At 42.5% G+C, this 15,746-nt stretch overlaps 1 protein-coding gene across 1 annotated transcript in view; it reads left to right on the top strand.

Moving 5' to 3' along the window:
- Positions 1–15,746, top strand: part of LOC139545608 (spermatid perinuclear RNA-binding protein-like) — a 47,536-nt gene that overhangs the window by 3,554 nt on the left and 28,236 nt on the right. The window contains exons 2-5 of the mRNA XM_071353571.1: positions 9,052–9,212; positions 10,100–10,335; positions 10,681–10,846; positions 12,191–12,335. Coding sequence (XP_071209672.1) covers positions 9,210–9,212; positions 10,100–10,335; positions 10,681–10,846; positions 12,191–12,335 — 550 coding nt within the window. The 5' untranslated portion in view covers positions 9,052–9,209. The remainder of the gene's footprint in view (positions 1–9,051; positions 9,213–10,099; positions 10,336–10,680; positions 10,847–12,190; positions 12,336–15,746) is intronic.

Raw genomic sequence — 15,746 nt, 5'->3', positions numbered from 1 at the left:
TCAATGGGATTAAGGTCTGGGGAGTTTCCTGGCCATGGACCCAAAATATCGATGTTTTGTTCCCCGAGCCACTTAGTTATCACTTTTTCCTTATGGCAAGGAGCTCCATCATGCTGGAAAATACATTGTTCGTCCACAAAATGTTCCTGGATGGTTGGGAGAAGTTGCTCTCGGAGGATGTGTTGGTACCATTCTTTATTCATGGCTGTGTTCTTAGGCAAAATTGTGAGTGAGCCCACTCCCTTGGCTGAGAAGCAACCCCACACATGAATTGTCTCAGGATGCTTTACTGTTGGCATGACACAGGACTGATGGTTGCGCTCACCTTGTCTTCTCCGGACAAGCTTTTTTCCGGATGCCACAAACAATCGGAAAGGGGATTCAGAGAAAATGACTTTACCCCAGTCCTCAGCAGTCCAATCCCTGTACCTTTTGCAGAATATCCATCTGTCCCTGATGTTTTTCCTGGAGAGAAGTGACTTCTTTGCTGCCCTGCTTGACACCAGGCCATCCTCCAAAAGTCTTTGCCACCATGTACGTGCAGATGCACTCACACCTGCCTGCTGCCATTCCTGAGCAAGCTCTGTACTGGTGGTGCCCCGATCCCGCAGCTGAATCAACTTTAGGAGACGGTCCTGGCGCTTGCTGGACTTTCTTGGTTGCCCTGAAGCCTTCTTCACAACAATTGAACCGCTCTCCTTGAAGTTCTTGATGATCCGATAAATGGTTGATTTAGGTGCAATCTTACTGGCAGCAATATCCTTGCCTGTGAAGCCCTTTTTGTGCAAAGCAATGATGACGGCATGTGTTTCCTTGCAGGTAACCATGGTTGACAGAGGAAGAACAATGATTCCAAGCACCACCCTCCTTTTGAAGCTTCCAGTCTGTTATTCAAACTCAATCAGCATGACAGAGTGATCTCCAGCCTTGTCCTCGCCAACACTCACACCTTTGTTAACGGGAGAATCACTGACATGATGTCAGTTGGTCCTTTTGTGGCAGGGCTGAAATGCAGTGGAAATGTTTTTGGGGATCCTGGCAAAGAGCGACTTTGCAATTAATTGCTATTCAGCTGATCACTCTTCATAACATTCTGGAGTATATGCAAATTGGCATCATAGAAACTGAGGCAGCAGACTTTGTGAAAATTTATATTTGTGTTATTCTCAAAACTTTTGGCCACGACTGTAGACTTGCTTTCAATGGGAATGAAAGATCTATAACTTACATTTCTATGTGAATTTGGTCGTATCGGCCAAAAAGTTACATATTGTAGCTTTAAGATAAAATAAAATAAAATGTTACTTGTCACATGCGCTGAATACAAAGGGTGTAGACCTTACAGTGAAATGCTTACTTACAAGCCCTTAACCAACTATGCAGTTAAGAAAAATAAGTGTTAAGTAAAAAATAGATAAGTAACAAATAATTAAAGAGCAGCAGTAAAATAACAATAGCGAGGCTATATACAGGGGGTACTGGTACAGAGGTGTTTAGTCCCAGGGTCCTTAGCCTGTCTGAATGGACAAGTAAAGAAATATATTTAAAAAATATCACATTATCAAACAATTACTCCTATTAGAATTGAATCACCTAACTTGAATCTGAGCGGAGGCGGTCAGCATTTTTTAACTATTTAACTTTGTCATTTTATGAAGCGTCTTGTTTCAAAGTAGCCTAGACTAGCCAAAATACGACCATAGAATAGTTGAGGGAATTGTTTTAGAAACACTTAATACGACATTGAAACCAGCATTTTTCTCAATTGCTATTGGTTTTCAAATCAACTTTCTTTCATTGTCCAGCAGCCAAAGGCATAATCCTAGTCATATTCATAATCCATGCTAGTTGATGCATCTTTAGATCTCCCTTTTACATTTTTAACGGATATTTTCATCTGTCACATGCTCTCAAAAACACTTTTGAGAGCAATGTTTTCCCGCTAATTGCATTTTGGAACATTTGCGCATAGCCTACAGCCATGTGCCAATTGTTGAGCTTAAAATATGAAGAAATACAACTATCAACATTTTAATTTTAGATAAACGGTCTGATCTGATGCATCAGCCTTATTGCTTTTTTAATAAGGCTTTCTGAATTTTGGATCTGTCGTCCCAAAACGGTCCAAGAGTCTATTTTGAACCATATACATCATTTTAATTTTTTTCCCAAGGATGACTGGACACCGTAAATGTCAAACTATTTTATGACATAAGTATTTGGTTGTAATTGTAATGTTTTATACACTACCAAGAGTGGCCAACCATCCAACAGGAGGGCCTTAAAGGGTAGTGTTGTATTTGGAGACAGGCTTGAATATGCAAAGAAGCCAATAGGCAGAGTGTAGGCAACATTTTGTCTGATTCTCTATGGTAGAAAAGAAAGAAAGAAAAGTGCAGTTGTAGAGGTTAGTACAGTACACAGTAGAGCACACTAGAGTTGAGTACGGTTCTACTGAACTCTAATGTATTGTGCTGTACTATACTGAGCTCTACTGTGCTGTACTTTGATGTCCAAACGTGTGAAACACAGACGTCTATGATTCGTTCAGATTTGGTCCGAACCAACCAAATTTGGTTTTGTTTGGGGTCAGAGCTCATTAAAATAATAGCCAGTGTTTAGAAAAATATGCAAAGGCGGATATTGCATATTTATGCCTTTTGTGTACCTATTTAGGATACATTGCTATGAAGAGAATGACATTCATATCCATAATTCTGCATTTCTGTGTAGTACAGATCAGGGACCCATGATGAAATTCTGTTACTTCAATTTCATTACCAGGTGTAAATCCACTTCACTCACTGCACTTAAATAACAAAAAGAGATTTGTTCAATGTCCATGTGTCATGTCATAGCTGACTCCCCATTCTTTCTGCAGACATCCTTGAATCTTAATTCAGAGCGGATGTTTAAGAGTTTTTGGAAAACATGGACACAAGAAACTGAGGGAGATTTTTACCAAACTGCATCTGCACAGTTCTTCCAGTAAAAGTGTTTTTGTAAAATGTTCTGGGTAAATTGTTCAAAGTAGTCCCTGTGCATAGTATTTGGTTTGTTAAACTTTGAAATCGATGGTTTTTGTTTGGCATACATTTTCAGCGCAATCCCGTTACCGTGGAATTGCACCTCTATTGTTGTTGTTAGTGTCACAGTAGGCTAGGTTTGGAGGAGGTGTGGGCATAAATAGGCCTACCTCCTGAGATGAATACCAGCTATCTACACTTTTATTTTCTTTGCTACTCTATATTCTTCAGCACTCAACTGTATGGCTCATTGAAGTCAGCCTCTTACAGTTTTCAGCCTGACTGAAATAGACCATCAGAGCCAGAGGCTTTTTTTTATTGACTGTTTTACCGGGACTGAAATATTCATGCCTGTGTTTTTGAACAGGCACCACTAGGGTTCCACATTTTGGGGAATATTCAGAGGTGGAAACTTTCCGTGGGAATTAACGGGAATATATGGGAATTAACAGAAATATATGCAAATTAATACCATTTATATGTAGATGTTTTTTGCATTGGATATATTTACCATATCATATAGAGACAGAAACATAAACCTTTTACCTTATCATAAGTATACATAATTGCAAATGATGAAATCCTTCCAATAGATATGTAAAATGTAGTTATGAATTGAACTTTAATTAAATGAGTTGATACTTCACATGGGATGATTTCACTGAACAACTAAATAAGGGGAATATTGAATGATCCATTGCGTCTCCCAAAAAACGTTTTCAACATACATCTGTAAAATGATAGTCTAGAAACTAAAGCTTTGGTGGTCTTCCTCTCAGGCTTCCATGTCTTCTCCCTGGACCTCCTCAATGTTTACCTCTTGAACATCAGGCTCTGAGGCCTCATCTTCACTGTCACTTTCTGACCTTGTTGAGGTTGGCTCGTTGTCAGGCTCAAAAATCGTCAAATTTGCCCGGATGGCCACCAATTCTTCAACCCTTGTGTTGGTCAGCCTGTTGCGTGCTTTGATGTGTGTGTGTATGTGTATGTGTGCCTAAAAGAGACCAGTTGCACTCTGAGGCAGCTGATGTTGGTGGGATTTGGAGGATGATGAAGGCAAAAGTGGAAACAGCCTCAGATCCACAAAGTCCCTTCCACCAGGTGGCTGATGAGATATGTGGGCACGACTGCCATATTGCATCTCCATCCCAAAGCCCTTGCTTGGAAGTGTCCTTTGCCAGACTGCCAAGAACCTTGCCCTCAATCAGTCCAAGGTGGCGAGACATGGTAGTGATGACACCATAGGCCTTGTTGATCTCTGCACCAGACAGGATGCTCTTGCCAGCATACTTGGGGTCCAACATGTACACTACGGCGTGTATGGGCTTCAGGCAGTAGTCTTCACACTTTTCACTTTTTTCACATATTTCAGAACTGCAGTTTCCTCTGCTTGGAGCAACAGTTAAGTGGGCAGGGCAGTACGGATTTCTTTTACGTCTTCAAGCAAAGTCTGAACATCAGACAGGGTGGCATTGTCCCCCTCAATCCGTGCAATGGCTACTGCTATAGGTTTCAGGCTGCTCACCACTCTCTCCCAAAATACATCATCCAGGAGGATCCCCTTGATGGGGCTGTCCATATTGGCAGACTGTGATATGGCCATTTCTTGGAGAGACTCCTTCCCTTCCAGGAGACTGTCAAACATGATGACAACAGCACCCCAATGGGTGTTGCTGGGCAGCTTCAATGTGGTGCTCTTATTTTTCTCACTTTGCTTGGTGAGGTAGATTGCTGCAATAACTCGATGACCCTTCGCATACCTAACCATTTCCTTGGCTCTCTTGTAGAGTGTATCCATTGTTTTCAGTGCCATGATGTCCTTGAGGATAGAATTCAATGCATGAGCAGCACAGCCAATGGGTGTGATGTGAGGGTAGGACTCCTCCACTTTAGACCAAGCAGCCTTCATGTTCGCAGCATTGTCTGTCACCAGTGCAAATACCTTCTGTGGTCCAAGGTCATTGATGACTGCTTTCAGCTCATCGGCAATGTAGAGACCGGTGTGTCTGTTGTCCCTTGTGTCTGTGCTCTTGTAGAATACTGGTTGAGGGGTGGAGATTATGTAGTTAATTATTCCTTGCCCACGAACATTCAACCTCCCATTAGAGATGATTGCAATACAGTCTGCTTTCTCTACGATTTGCTTGACCTTCACTTGAACTCTGTTGAACTCTGCATCTAGCAAATGAGTAGATAAAGCATGTCTGGTTGGAGGGGTGTATGCTGGGCGAAGAACATTCAGAAATCTCTTCCAATACACATTGCCTGTGAACATCAGAGGTGAACCAGTTGCATACACAACTCGAGCAAGACATTCATCAGCATTTCTCTGACTACGTTCCTCCATTGAGTCAAAAAACCTTCTGATTCCAGGAGGACCATGAGCTGCTGCTATCGATAAGGTGTCAGATTCATAATTTTCACCTCGAATAGAAGTAGAGGGACTTTTGTCAGATGTTGCTTGTTGTGAGAGCTGAAGGAACTTTATGCACTTGGCCAGATGATTCTGCATCTTTGTTGCATTCTTCACATATGATTTGGCACAGTATTTTCAAATGTACACAGCTTTTCCGTCTACATTAGCTGCAGTGAAATGTCTCAACCCATCAGATAGTGCCCATTGCATTTTCCTGTAAAGATTAGAAAAAAATTAGTAAAAAAAACAACAAATACAATTCCATGTACAGGTAAATAGTTAAGCAGTTAGATTAAACAACTCCTTTGTAAGATACATGTTTTCAAATGAAACAGGTGAATTAACACTCCTCTGTTAGCTGGCTCAAGCAAGCTAAAACCCACATGATAGCAAAAACTAACTAGCAGAAATTGTTAACAAGTTAGAAATTATTTAAACACACTTTGCTGTAGGCTACTATTTACTAGTTAACAAACAATCATGCATGTCATGTAAAATGTATTCACCCCACCCAGTATTGTAATCAAATCTTACCAGAAAGCATGTAGTCCTTGGCTCAGACAGTGTAGTAGTGTGGGCTCAATAGCATCTCATTAGTGTGCAAGATCTTGAGAATCAGCTGTACATGTGATGGAAGAGTTCACTGCACATGTGATGGAAGAATGCACTGTGCATGCAGAGGGTTGCAATTCCATTGAATTGGGAATAGTTTAACCAAAATATGACACAAGACCTAGAATTGCCTTGTGTATCCCACAAAAAAAGGTTCACTGTTATAAGCAAACTTTTTAAAAATGAATTTAATCAAAATCCCCCAAATTCCAGGGCTTATCTTCCCATGGAAAAATTCTGGAAATTTACCTGAAAGTTTCTAACCCTTTGAAACCCTAGGCACCACATTCTCTTATTTCACTGTGTTTTGAGCAAGCATCAAGAGGCTCTCTTCTTTCAGACACATTTAGCTATTCTTCAGCTCCCCCAAGGACTTGCTAGGTCCCTTGGGGTAGTCGCTGGTTGCTGCAGGCTAGTTAGTTGAAGATGTGGTGGGTAATGGTGACCGTGGTTAAGGAGTCTTTTACCTCAGCACCAGTTCAGTGGTAGGCCAATGTGATCAGTGGCTTAGAGACACATGCACACGCACAAAATCCAGAGGTTTTGTTGTAGTGATATCCCCCAAGGCTGGCCTGCTGCTAGTCCAATGGACCTGGGGTGTATGATAGTATCACTGATTGTGGATCTGAATTGGCTGCTATCTGGAGGTCTACTAGCCTATATGGCTAGAGCCCCACTAGTTTGTGGTTTTTGGAAGCTGTGCAGATTGTGTTCACTTTATCTGCATGAAAGTTGTGTGTTTATAAGCACAGAATAACGTAGCTGAATCTATCTGCCTCGTCCAGGTTGTCCTACTTGCATAGTGTGCTGCCATTTACTCTCTGGCCTCCCCATTACTGTCATCAGAGCCCCTGTGGCTCTGTCTGACGTGTGTAGAGGATGGGACTGTGATTCCAGCTGCTCAGTGCTCACTCATGCATGGGAACATGATGTGTCCTTTACCTGGGAAAGAGACAATGCTAGCTCTCCGGGCAGGGGCACTCTACTGCAGCTGCTATATATTTTTCAGTGGTTGCCTGAAAAAGGCACTTTATGAGCTGCTCGTTGATTGTCATTCAGCCATAGGTCACAACGTGAGAGAGTAGTAATGGTGGTTTGACGAGGAGTACCTTGCCACAGGCAGCGTATTTTAATTAGAGTTGCTTATTTTCCCAGTATTCTACACATTTTCCATCCCGAGAATGAATCACTTTTCTCCTGGGTAACCCGGTATTTCCTGCAAAAAATGGAAGTGTCATTCAAAAGCGTTATAAAGCATGTAAATAGGCCTATGTCTGGATTTCATTAGAGCTTTGATCGAAAATTCAAAACTGATGTAACCTGAGCCTGATTTAAATACGTTTTATGACCCCTACATTAAAGACATTTAATGAGCACCAGCCCAAATGATTGTGCAGTTATCCAATACATACATGGAAAGTATTCAGACCCCTTGACATTTTCAGCACTTTGTTAAGTTACAGCCTTATTCTAAAATGTGTGTGTGTGTGTGTGTATATATATATATATGTATATGTATGTATGTTTACAAAAATACCCCATAATGACAAAGCGAAAACAGGTTGCAAATGTAGTTGCAAATGTATTAAAAATAAAAAACTGAAATACCTTATCTGTTCCAGTGCCAGTTTCATTTCATTTAAAATAGTCTTTACCTCAAAATCAATGTCATGTGGTTAATCAAAAATTATATCTAAATGAAAATGATAGAAGCCTAAAAGTAACTTCTCTTGTAAATATAAATATACATGTAAATATAGCCTACATAAAGCCAACAAATAAAAACAATGCAGCCTGCAGGTAGAAAATATCCTGATTTAAAAATAAATATCTTATAAATCACATTGGCTATGCATGGCCCATCTGCAAGGAACTTGAAACATTGTATCAACTATTAACTTGGTCCGGCCTGAAGCTCTTGCTAGCAAACTTACAACATTGTCTAAAATATTCTGGGCCCTCAGTTTTCCTTGCCAGTGAACTCCGGACAGACAGACACAGATGTAGGCTACTTACGCACGGGATAGGCCTTGCGCAAATCAGGTAGGCCTTTTTTACGATGTTTCCACCAGATCAGAGCATGACACGTTTTTTCCCTCCCGCTTTCAGCTGAGTGGTTATGGGAAGGGAGAGATCTGGAAAGATTTTTCAAATAGGCTACATTGAGGAACTATAGTCATTCTCAATGGATGTAAAAACAGCCGGCCTGCCTATTTACTATGACTTTTTACACTCGTAACTTCAGTCAGAACATAACCTTACATTTTTTAAAAGAGGGTTGTGTCAGCCTCTGTGTCTCTTTCCCTTTGTCTCATGCTGTGCTAACCTGCTGCTGGTGCAGAGGTTTTCGAAGTGCTTAAAAAGTAATCAGTGTGGCTTACTTTTAATTATCCCTAATAAAATCACCTAGCTTCTCCATTCAGGTTGAGATAATGACACTCATAATGTGATCGCGGATCTAAATTGAAAATGTTAAACAAGGAATGCTCTGATGAATAGAAGGGCATAGCTTGTATTCTAGATATTAGGTCATGGTCAGAATATCAGATATCTATGATGACATTTTTGTTACCCATAATAACAAATAAATAACTCACTATCTTTCTTTTTGGAGTAATACCAAGGCTATACAGTGCATTCGGAAAGTATCCAGACCCCTTCCCTTTTTCAACATTTAATTGAATATTTCAGTTTTTGATTTTTTATTCATTTGCAGAAATTTCTAAAAATCTGTTTTTGTTTGTCAGTGTGGGGTATTGTGTGTAGATTGATGAGGGGGAAAAATCCATTTAATCCATTTTAGAATAAGGCTGTAACGTAACAACATTTAGAAAAAGTCAAGGCGTCTGAGTACTTGCCGAATGCACTGTACACTTGGTTGCCATTGATAGCATACATCTGCTTGTTTGGTTGATGTTGGCTGTTTGTAGTTATGGCATATACCAGTGTGCTAAATGCTCATCATTTGTATCCCATCTCCTTTTTTCCCTCCCACAGCTGTGCTGATTTACCTGTATCTCTGCCACGTGGGACAGAAGGGCTAGCTGATGGGTCAGAGGTGACTGCATGAGGAGGCGGAGTTAGGGGACCCTGGTCCGAAATTAGACCAAACCCAGTCACACTCCTAGACCAGAGAGGTCTGTTGACCTCTAGAGATGGTGAGGTGTGTGTGTGTGTGTGTGTGTGTGTGTGTGTGTGTGTGTGTGTGTGTGTGTGTGTGTGTGTGTGTGTGTGTGTGTGTGTGTGTGTGTGTGTGTGTGTGTGTGTGTGTGTGTGTGTGTGTAAGAGAGAGAGAGAATCTGCCTGGCAGAGTGCGAGGATCTCTGTCTGAGTAGGCTATGTTTCTGTTGCTATAATGTATGTTCGGGTCTGGCTGTCTGTTTTTATGCGTCTGTATGTCACATCTTGAATAAAGACAGGTTGTTTGAGAGGAGGAAGAGAAATATAGGAGATGTGTACTGTATGTGTTGTTGATGTGCTCCGCTCTCTTTTGATATACAGGTGTGAATGCCCTGGTGGTACTGAAAGAGATTAGCTAGGTTGTGGTAAATGACCCACCTCACCACCTCCACCTCTGAGGACTTGAGCCTCCCCTCCCCAGTCTCCACACACTAGCCTATGAATTATTCAACCCTCTCATAAATAACCCACTGTAATGAGTGGTGCCTACACACTGCAGACAGAGAGGGATGGAGCAACGGGAGAGAGATGGAGAAAGAGAGGGATGGAAAGAGGAACTTGGGCTCCACGCTCCACATGGTGCTCTCCCTGTACTGTGTACAGTTGGGCTTGCAGAACGGCACACATTCGCTGATACAGCTGATTTCTAGGAAAGCACACACTGGCTTCGTATGTAGGACAAATGGAATTTGGCAGCAGCACCGGTTGCTAGGTGTCACTATCGAATATATGCAGCGTAAGATGGCATGTCTGGCACCCAGAAAACACCTTACTGTAACTGGCCAACTCATTTGTCTTTAGAATATTGATAAAGGATCACATGTTCTGAATGACTCGCTTTTTATTTGTTTTTCCCTCCTCTCAGAGGTCCATCCGATCGTTCGCCAACGACGACTGCCACGTCATGGCCAAGCATGCCGACATCTACCCTTCGCCAGAGGAGCTGGAGGCTGTCCAGAAGCTGGTATCCACCGTGGAATGTGCCCTCAAACAGGTGTCGGACTGGATGGACAACCTCAACACCTCCCTAAGCAAGGCCCCAACCACCACCATCGACATCAAGGCTGCTGGAGACTCTACCGGCACCCACGGCAGCACAAAGTGAGTTCTCTTCTACAATTTCACAAAGGCTTGAGGTACTTTTATATTTTAGTGTTTCTTAATCCTGGTCCTGGGGACCCAAAAGGGTGCACATTTTTGTTTTTGGCCTAGCACTACACACCTGATTCCATTGCTCTACATACTAGGTTTTAACAAAGCAGTTATGTAGTTATTTCTTCCTTTGTTTTGGTGAAAATGTGTAAACTACATAAATGTAACTTCGACATATGACAAGTGTCTGAAAACAAAACATTTTAGTTTATAACTCTTCTGTCCTCTCTTAATGGCGTCCTTAGAAACTATAGTGTAATGTGGCTGATTACTGCACTGCTCTGTCTTCACCAGGACCCAGAGTGTGTCGATCCTGTGTGGGGTGATGCGGGTGGGTCTTGTGGCTAAGGGCCTCCTGGTTAAAGGAGACATGGATTTGGAGCTGGTCCTGATGTGCAGAGACAAACCCACCAAATTACTTCTGTACACTGTTAGTGCCAACCTGCCCTTGCAACTACAGGTCCGTTTTTACTCAAACATTTTACATGAGCAAACTAACCGTAACATTTTAAAATGAATGGGGTGGCACATTATTCAACGTGAGTTCCAAATACCACTCCTTTCTGTAACGTAGTGCAGACTAGAGGTTGACACGGGAGAGAAAATGAATTCCTGTCCCGTCTTGTCCAGTAAATAAAACATCCTGTCCTGATCTCGCAACAGTTCTTCTATAACCCCTGAACTTTCCTGTCCTGTCCCGATAAAAGTCACTCCTGTCCTGTGGTAATTTTTAGGCGCAGAAATCAGAAGTAACTTCCTCCGTTAGCTACTTGTCTGTCTGTCCCCCGCTCTGCATGCAAAATTGCATTAGTGGAAACCGAGACTGTTCTTAGGGCAGGCCTGGTTGTAGCTAGGTGTGTCGAGGGCCAATTTTAGCTAACTCTAACCCTTTTCCTAACCTTAACCTAATTATCCTAACATGCTGGGTATGTTCTCCTAACCTGCTAGAAAAAGTCACTGCTAGTCAAAACACAGCAGACCTGCCCTGAGACCAGTCTGAGTATCCACTAATGCGTAGCCAATAGCAAATGCTCCGTTTGGCTGCAGCTCCATGCTCACGAGACAGTTGCCTGCGCAGTGCACACACAGCTTCTGAGGTAAAGTAGGGATCGGCTACAACTGGGTGTGAGCCGACGGAAGGGGAGGGGATGAAATACCGTTTATTTTTATGAAATGCTCCACACGTTACATATTTCTATCCTTCCCCTCCCCCAAACCTCAGTTTATAACTATTCCTGTACTGCCTGTTCCTGTGGACTGTTGATCCTGTCCTGAACTTGACTCTAGAACTTGAATCCCCTCTAGTGCAGACCTGAGCATACCACCACTCTTTTCTGTAGTGCAGTGCAGACGTGACTACATCCACCACTGCTTTCTGTAGTGCAGTGCAGAGCTGACTACTGTCATTGGTCTCCCTGTGCTTCCTCCCTGCTTATCACCCAGTTAATTACCGATCCAGTCTGCTGTGCAGGTTATCATCAAGGGATGATTCCATTTGCACCTCTCGGCTTTTCAGCAAAGGAAGTGGAGTGAGGTTGACACAAGGAGAGACATTATGCATTCTTCAAAGGAACTAGCTATTAGACTAGAGAATACACATATTTCTCCTTGTGAACATAATCACTACAAAATGATGTATTGAAAATGTATTGAAAATGGAATTGGAAGTTTTGTTATGCCTATGAAGTTCAAACATGTTCTGATCATTTTAAATTGTAATACTATAATAGTGTGTAATGGGAATGTGTTGAACATGTTGTGTACATGCCACAGCTGCCTCAACCCTCGTTGGTTGCCCTTGCAGACGCTGACGGAGGACAAGTACGAGGTGCGGTCGAGCGTGTCGGAGTCCGCCATCTGGGTGGTCAACATCAACGACCCCAAATTCTCCCTGAAGGTCACCCTGTCCTCACTAGCCATGAGAGATGAACACACTGCTAAAGACCAAGGTATTTACCCCTCTGTCTGTCCTCTAATGAGATTCTTTAAAATGTAATTATTTGAATGTATGATTTTTATCTGATAATTAAAATAAACATAAAGCTGTTCCAGCTGGAGACAATAAAACTTTTAAAACCTATCAACATGTACTTTTAAAACCTGCACTGTTATTTTCATTATGGTCCTTAAATTAAAAAGGCACGGTTGAGAAAAGAAGGACAAATTAGGAGAGGTTGAGGGAATGAGGGATGTACAAAGCAGAGGTTAAAGATGACAATAATGGGGTGTGGAGAAAAGAGGTAATGGAGCGAGGGTGATAAAGGAGGGTTGTGAAAATAGCCGTCTGTCTCCGGTTTCTCCGTACAGCGTTCTCTCATTATTTTTGTCTAACAGAGAGTCAGGGCGCTTATCCTATCCTTGCCCAACATCCAGTTAGTGGGAAACTGCAAAATACAGCACTGGAGACAGAGAAGTGCTTATGCTGTGCTTTAAAATAAAAGGGAATGAAAATAAAATGTTTTCAAGGATTGGAAGAGCAGCAATTATGTAAAACCTATTGTAGTGTGTCAACCCCACTAGGGGAGACCGGAAAGAAAATATTTTCAGCGTTCTGTACAAAAGGTCCTCGCAGCATAAATGTTGCATTGAGTGTTAGTTGTGAAACACTAGGGCTTTCCGAGTGGCGCAGCGGTCTAAGGCACTGCATCGCAGTGACCCGGGTTTTAATCCCAGGCTGTGTCATAGCCGGCCGTGACCGGGAGACCCATGAGGCGGCGCACAATTGGCCCAGCATCGTCTGGGTTAGGGGAGGGTTTGGCCGGCCTGGATTTCCTTGTCCCATCGCGCTCTAGCGACTCCTTGTGGCAGGCCGGACGCCTGCAAGCTGACTTCGGTCGCCAGCTGGGCGGTGTTTCCGCCGACACATTTGGGGATAAGCGTGCAGTGTGTCAAGAAGCAGTGCGGCTTGGCAGGGTCGGGTTTCGGAGGGCGCATTGCTCTCGGCCTTCGCCTCTCCCAAGTCCATGGGGGAGTTGCAGCGATGGGACAAGACTGTAACTAACAATTTGATATCACGAAATTGGGGTAAAAGTTTAAAAAACTTTGAAACACTGGAGCAGATGAATGCTAGGAGAGAAAGATTTTGCCCTCAGCCTCTAAATATTCCACACAGCACAAGCAAAGAAGTTTCATTTTAATTGTGTAATCAACACAGTATGTCACTTCAGCAGAAGCTCTCAAACAACCTCTAGTTCTGGGGAACAACATGAGTAGAACACTGACTATACTGAAGTTTGTTCTATCCATAGAATCAGGATTCTATTTCTTACCACAGCATCCTCAACCCTGAGGAAGACACATTGCCCTGAAACGGTTCTCTCCATAGAATGTTTGGGAGTATTATATAGTGTGCAAATGTCTTTATTTTACCACAGCACCCCAGCACAGTGTTTGTGGATTATCAGACCTGGGAGCGCGGGGCTGGAGCCAGCATAGCGACGAGGCCCAGCGCAGGACGCCCGGTTACAAGGGGCTCCCCCTATAAAACCACTCTCTGCCTAGCCCTAGACATCGCTCCTCTTCCCCAATCTGTTCAATGTACTTATCTTCTCTGGGTTACTCTACACCAGGGCTGTTCAATTCCGGTCCTAGAGGGCCAAAACCCTTCTGTTTTTTGTTTCTACTTCATAGGTTAATTGCACTCACCAGGTGTCCCAGGTCTGAATTAGTAGAAGGAGAGGATGAAAACACTTCTGGTTTTCGCCCGCTAGGGCCGACATTGAATAGCCCTGCTGTACACCATGAAATTCTGGTCAATGTCCAATTGAGAGCCGACAGACAGGCAACTGGTATCCAACTGCCTTCTTGATTGCCGATATTCAACATATTTGATATTTTTTCTTTGCCCATTGATATTCGACGACTCTAACTTTACTGTTGATTTGCTCAGAATGACATCCAATAACTTCATGTTTTAAAGCCAGTTGTATTTGTATAAATTATGGATTCCCATTAGCTGCTGCCAAGATATTAATACGTGTTATTCATTTTTTTAGTTTTGTGGTCACTAATCAAAGTCTAAGCTGATGACGTCAGAGAGCTCTAATTGTGGTTGTCTTTTTGGTATGTGTTCCTTATGATTGATGGCTTCGTCATGACCTGCAGCTGGTGGAAACTGGGGAGACAATTCTGCGTAGGAAGGGCTCTTGAGGCTCCATTCGCCTGGTTTTTCATTTTTTTATGTGAGGGCTTGAAAATTTGGCCAATCACTGAACTATTTCTGCATAAAACAGTCAAATCATTGCAATATTATCGCATGAAACTGAGACCCATCACTGCAGTACAAAAAGAGGGCTCGCAATTTTAACCAATCACCGCATAATATGGTTCATTCAAGCCACATGCCAACAAACGTTTTCCCTCGTCAGTGCATTTTCACGACAAATTGGACAAAATCATTGCATGTTGCCTTACAGAATGCTGGAATTGCTGCAGCAAAATCAATAATTTTTACCTGTAAATATCACAGAAAATCCCTGCGAAATCCTGGAGGGACTGAGATATATAGTGGGAAGAAAAAGTATGTGAACCCTTTAGAATTACCTGGATTTCTGCATAAATTGGTCATGACAAAAGACAGTCTGTTTAAACTAATAACACACTAAATATGATCATTTTTCATGTCTTTATTAAACACTGTGTAAACACTCACAGTGCAGGTTGGAAAAAGTATGTGAACCCTTGGATTTAATAACAGGTTGACCCTCCTTTGGCAGCAATAACCTCAACCAAATGTTTTCTGTAGTTGCGGATCAGACCTGCACAACGGTCAGGAGGAATTTTGGACTATTCCTCTTTACAAAACTATTTCAGTTCCATATTATTCTTGGGATGTCTGGTGTGAATCGCTCTCTTGAGGTCATTCCACAGCATCTCAATCGGGTTGAGGTCAGGACTGACTGGGCCACTCCAGAAGGCGTATTTTCTTCTGTTGAGCTTCAATTGGCAGACAGATAGCCTTACATTCTCCTGCGAAATGTCTTGAATTCATTTTACCGTCTGATAGCAAAGCTATCCAGAGCCGTGAGGCAGCAAAACAGCCCCAAACCATGATGCTCCCTCCACCATACTGTACAGTTGGGATGAGATTTTGATGTTGGTGTGCTGTGCCGTCAGATATAGTGTTGTGTGTTCTTTCCAAACAACACAACTTTAGTTTCATCTGTCCACAGAATATTTTGCCAGTAGCGTTGTGGACCATCCAGATGCTCTTTTGCAAACTTCAGACCTGCAGTGGCTTCTTCCATGGTGTCCTCCCATGAACACTATTCTTGTTTAGTGTTTTACGTATTGTAGACTCATCAACAGAGATGTTAGCATCTTCCAGAGATTTCTGTAAGTCTTTTGCTGACACTAGGATT

Source organism: Salvelinus alpinus, chromosome 19 (assembly GCF_045679555.1).
Source record: "Salvelinus alpinus chromosome 19, SLU_Salpinus.1, whole genome shotgun sequence".
NCBI lineage: Eukaryota > Metazoa > Chordata > Actinopteri > Salmoniformes > Salmonidae > Salvelinus > Salvelinus alpinus.
This window is presented reverse-complemented; position numbering and strand designations above follow the sequence as displayed.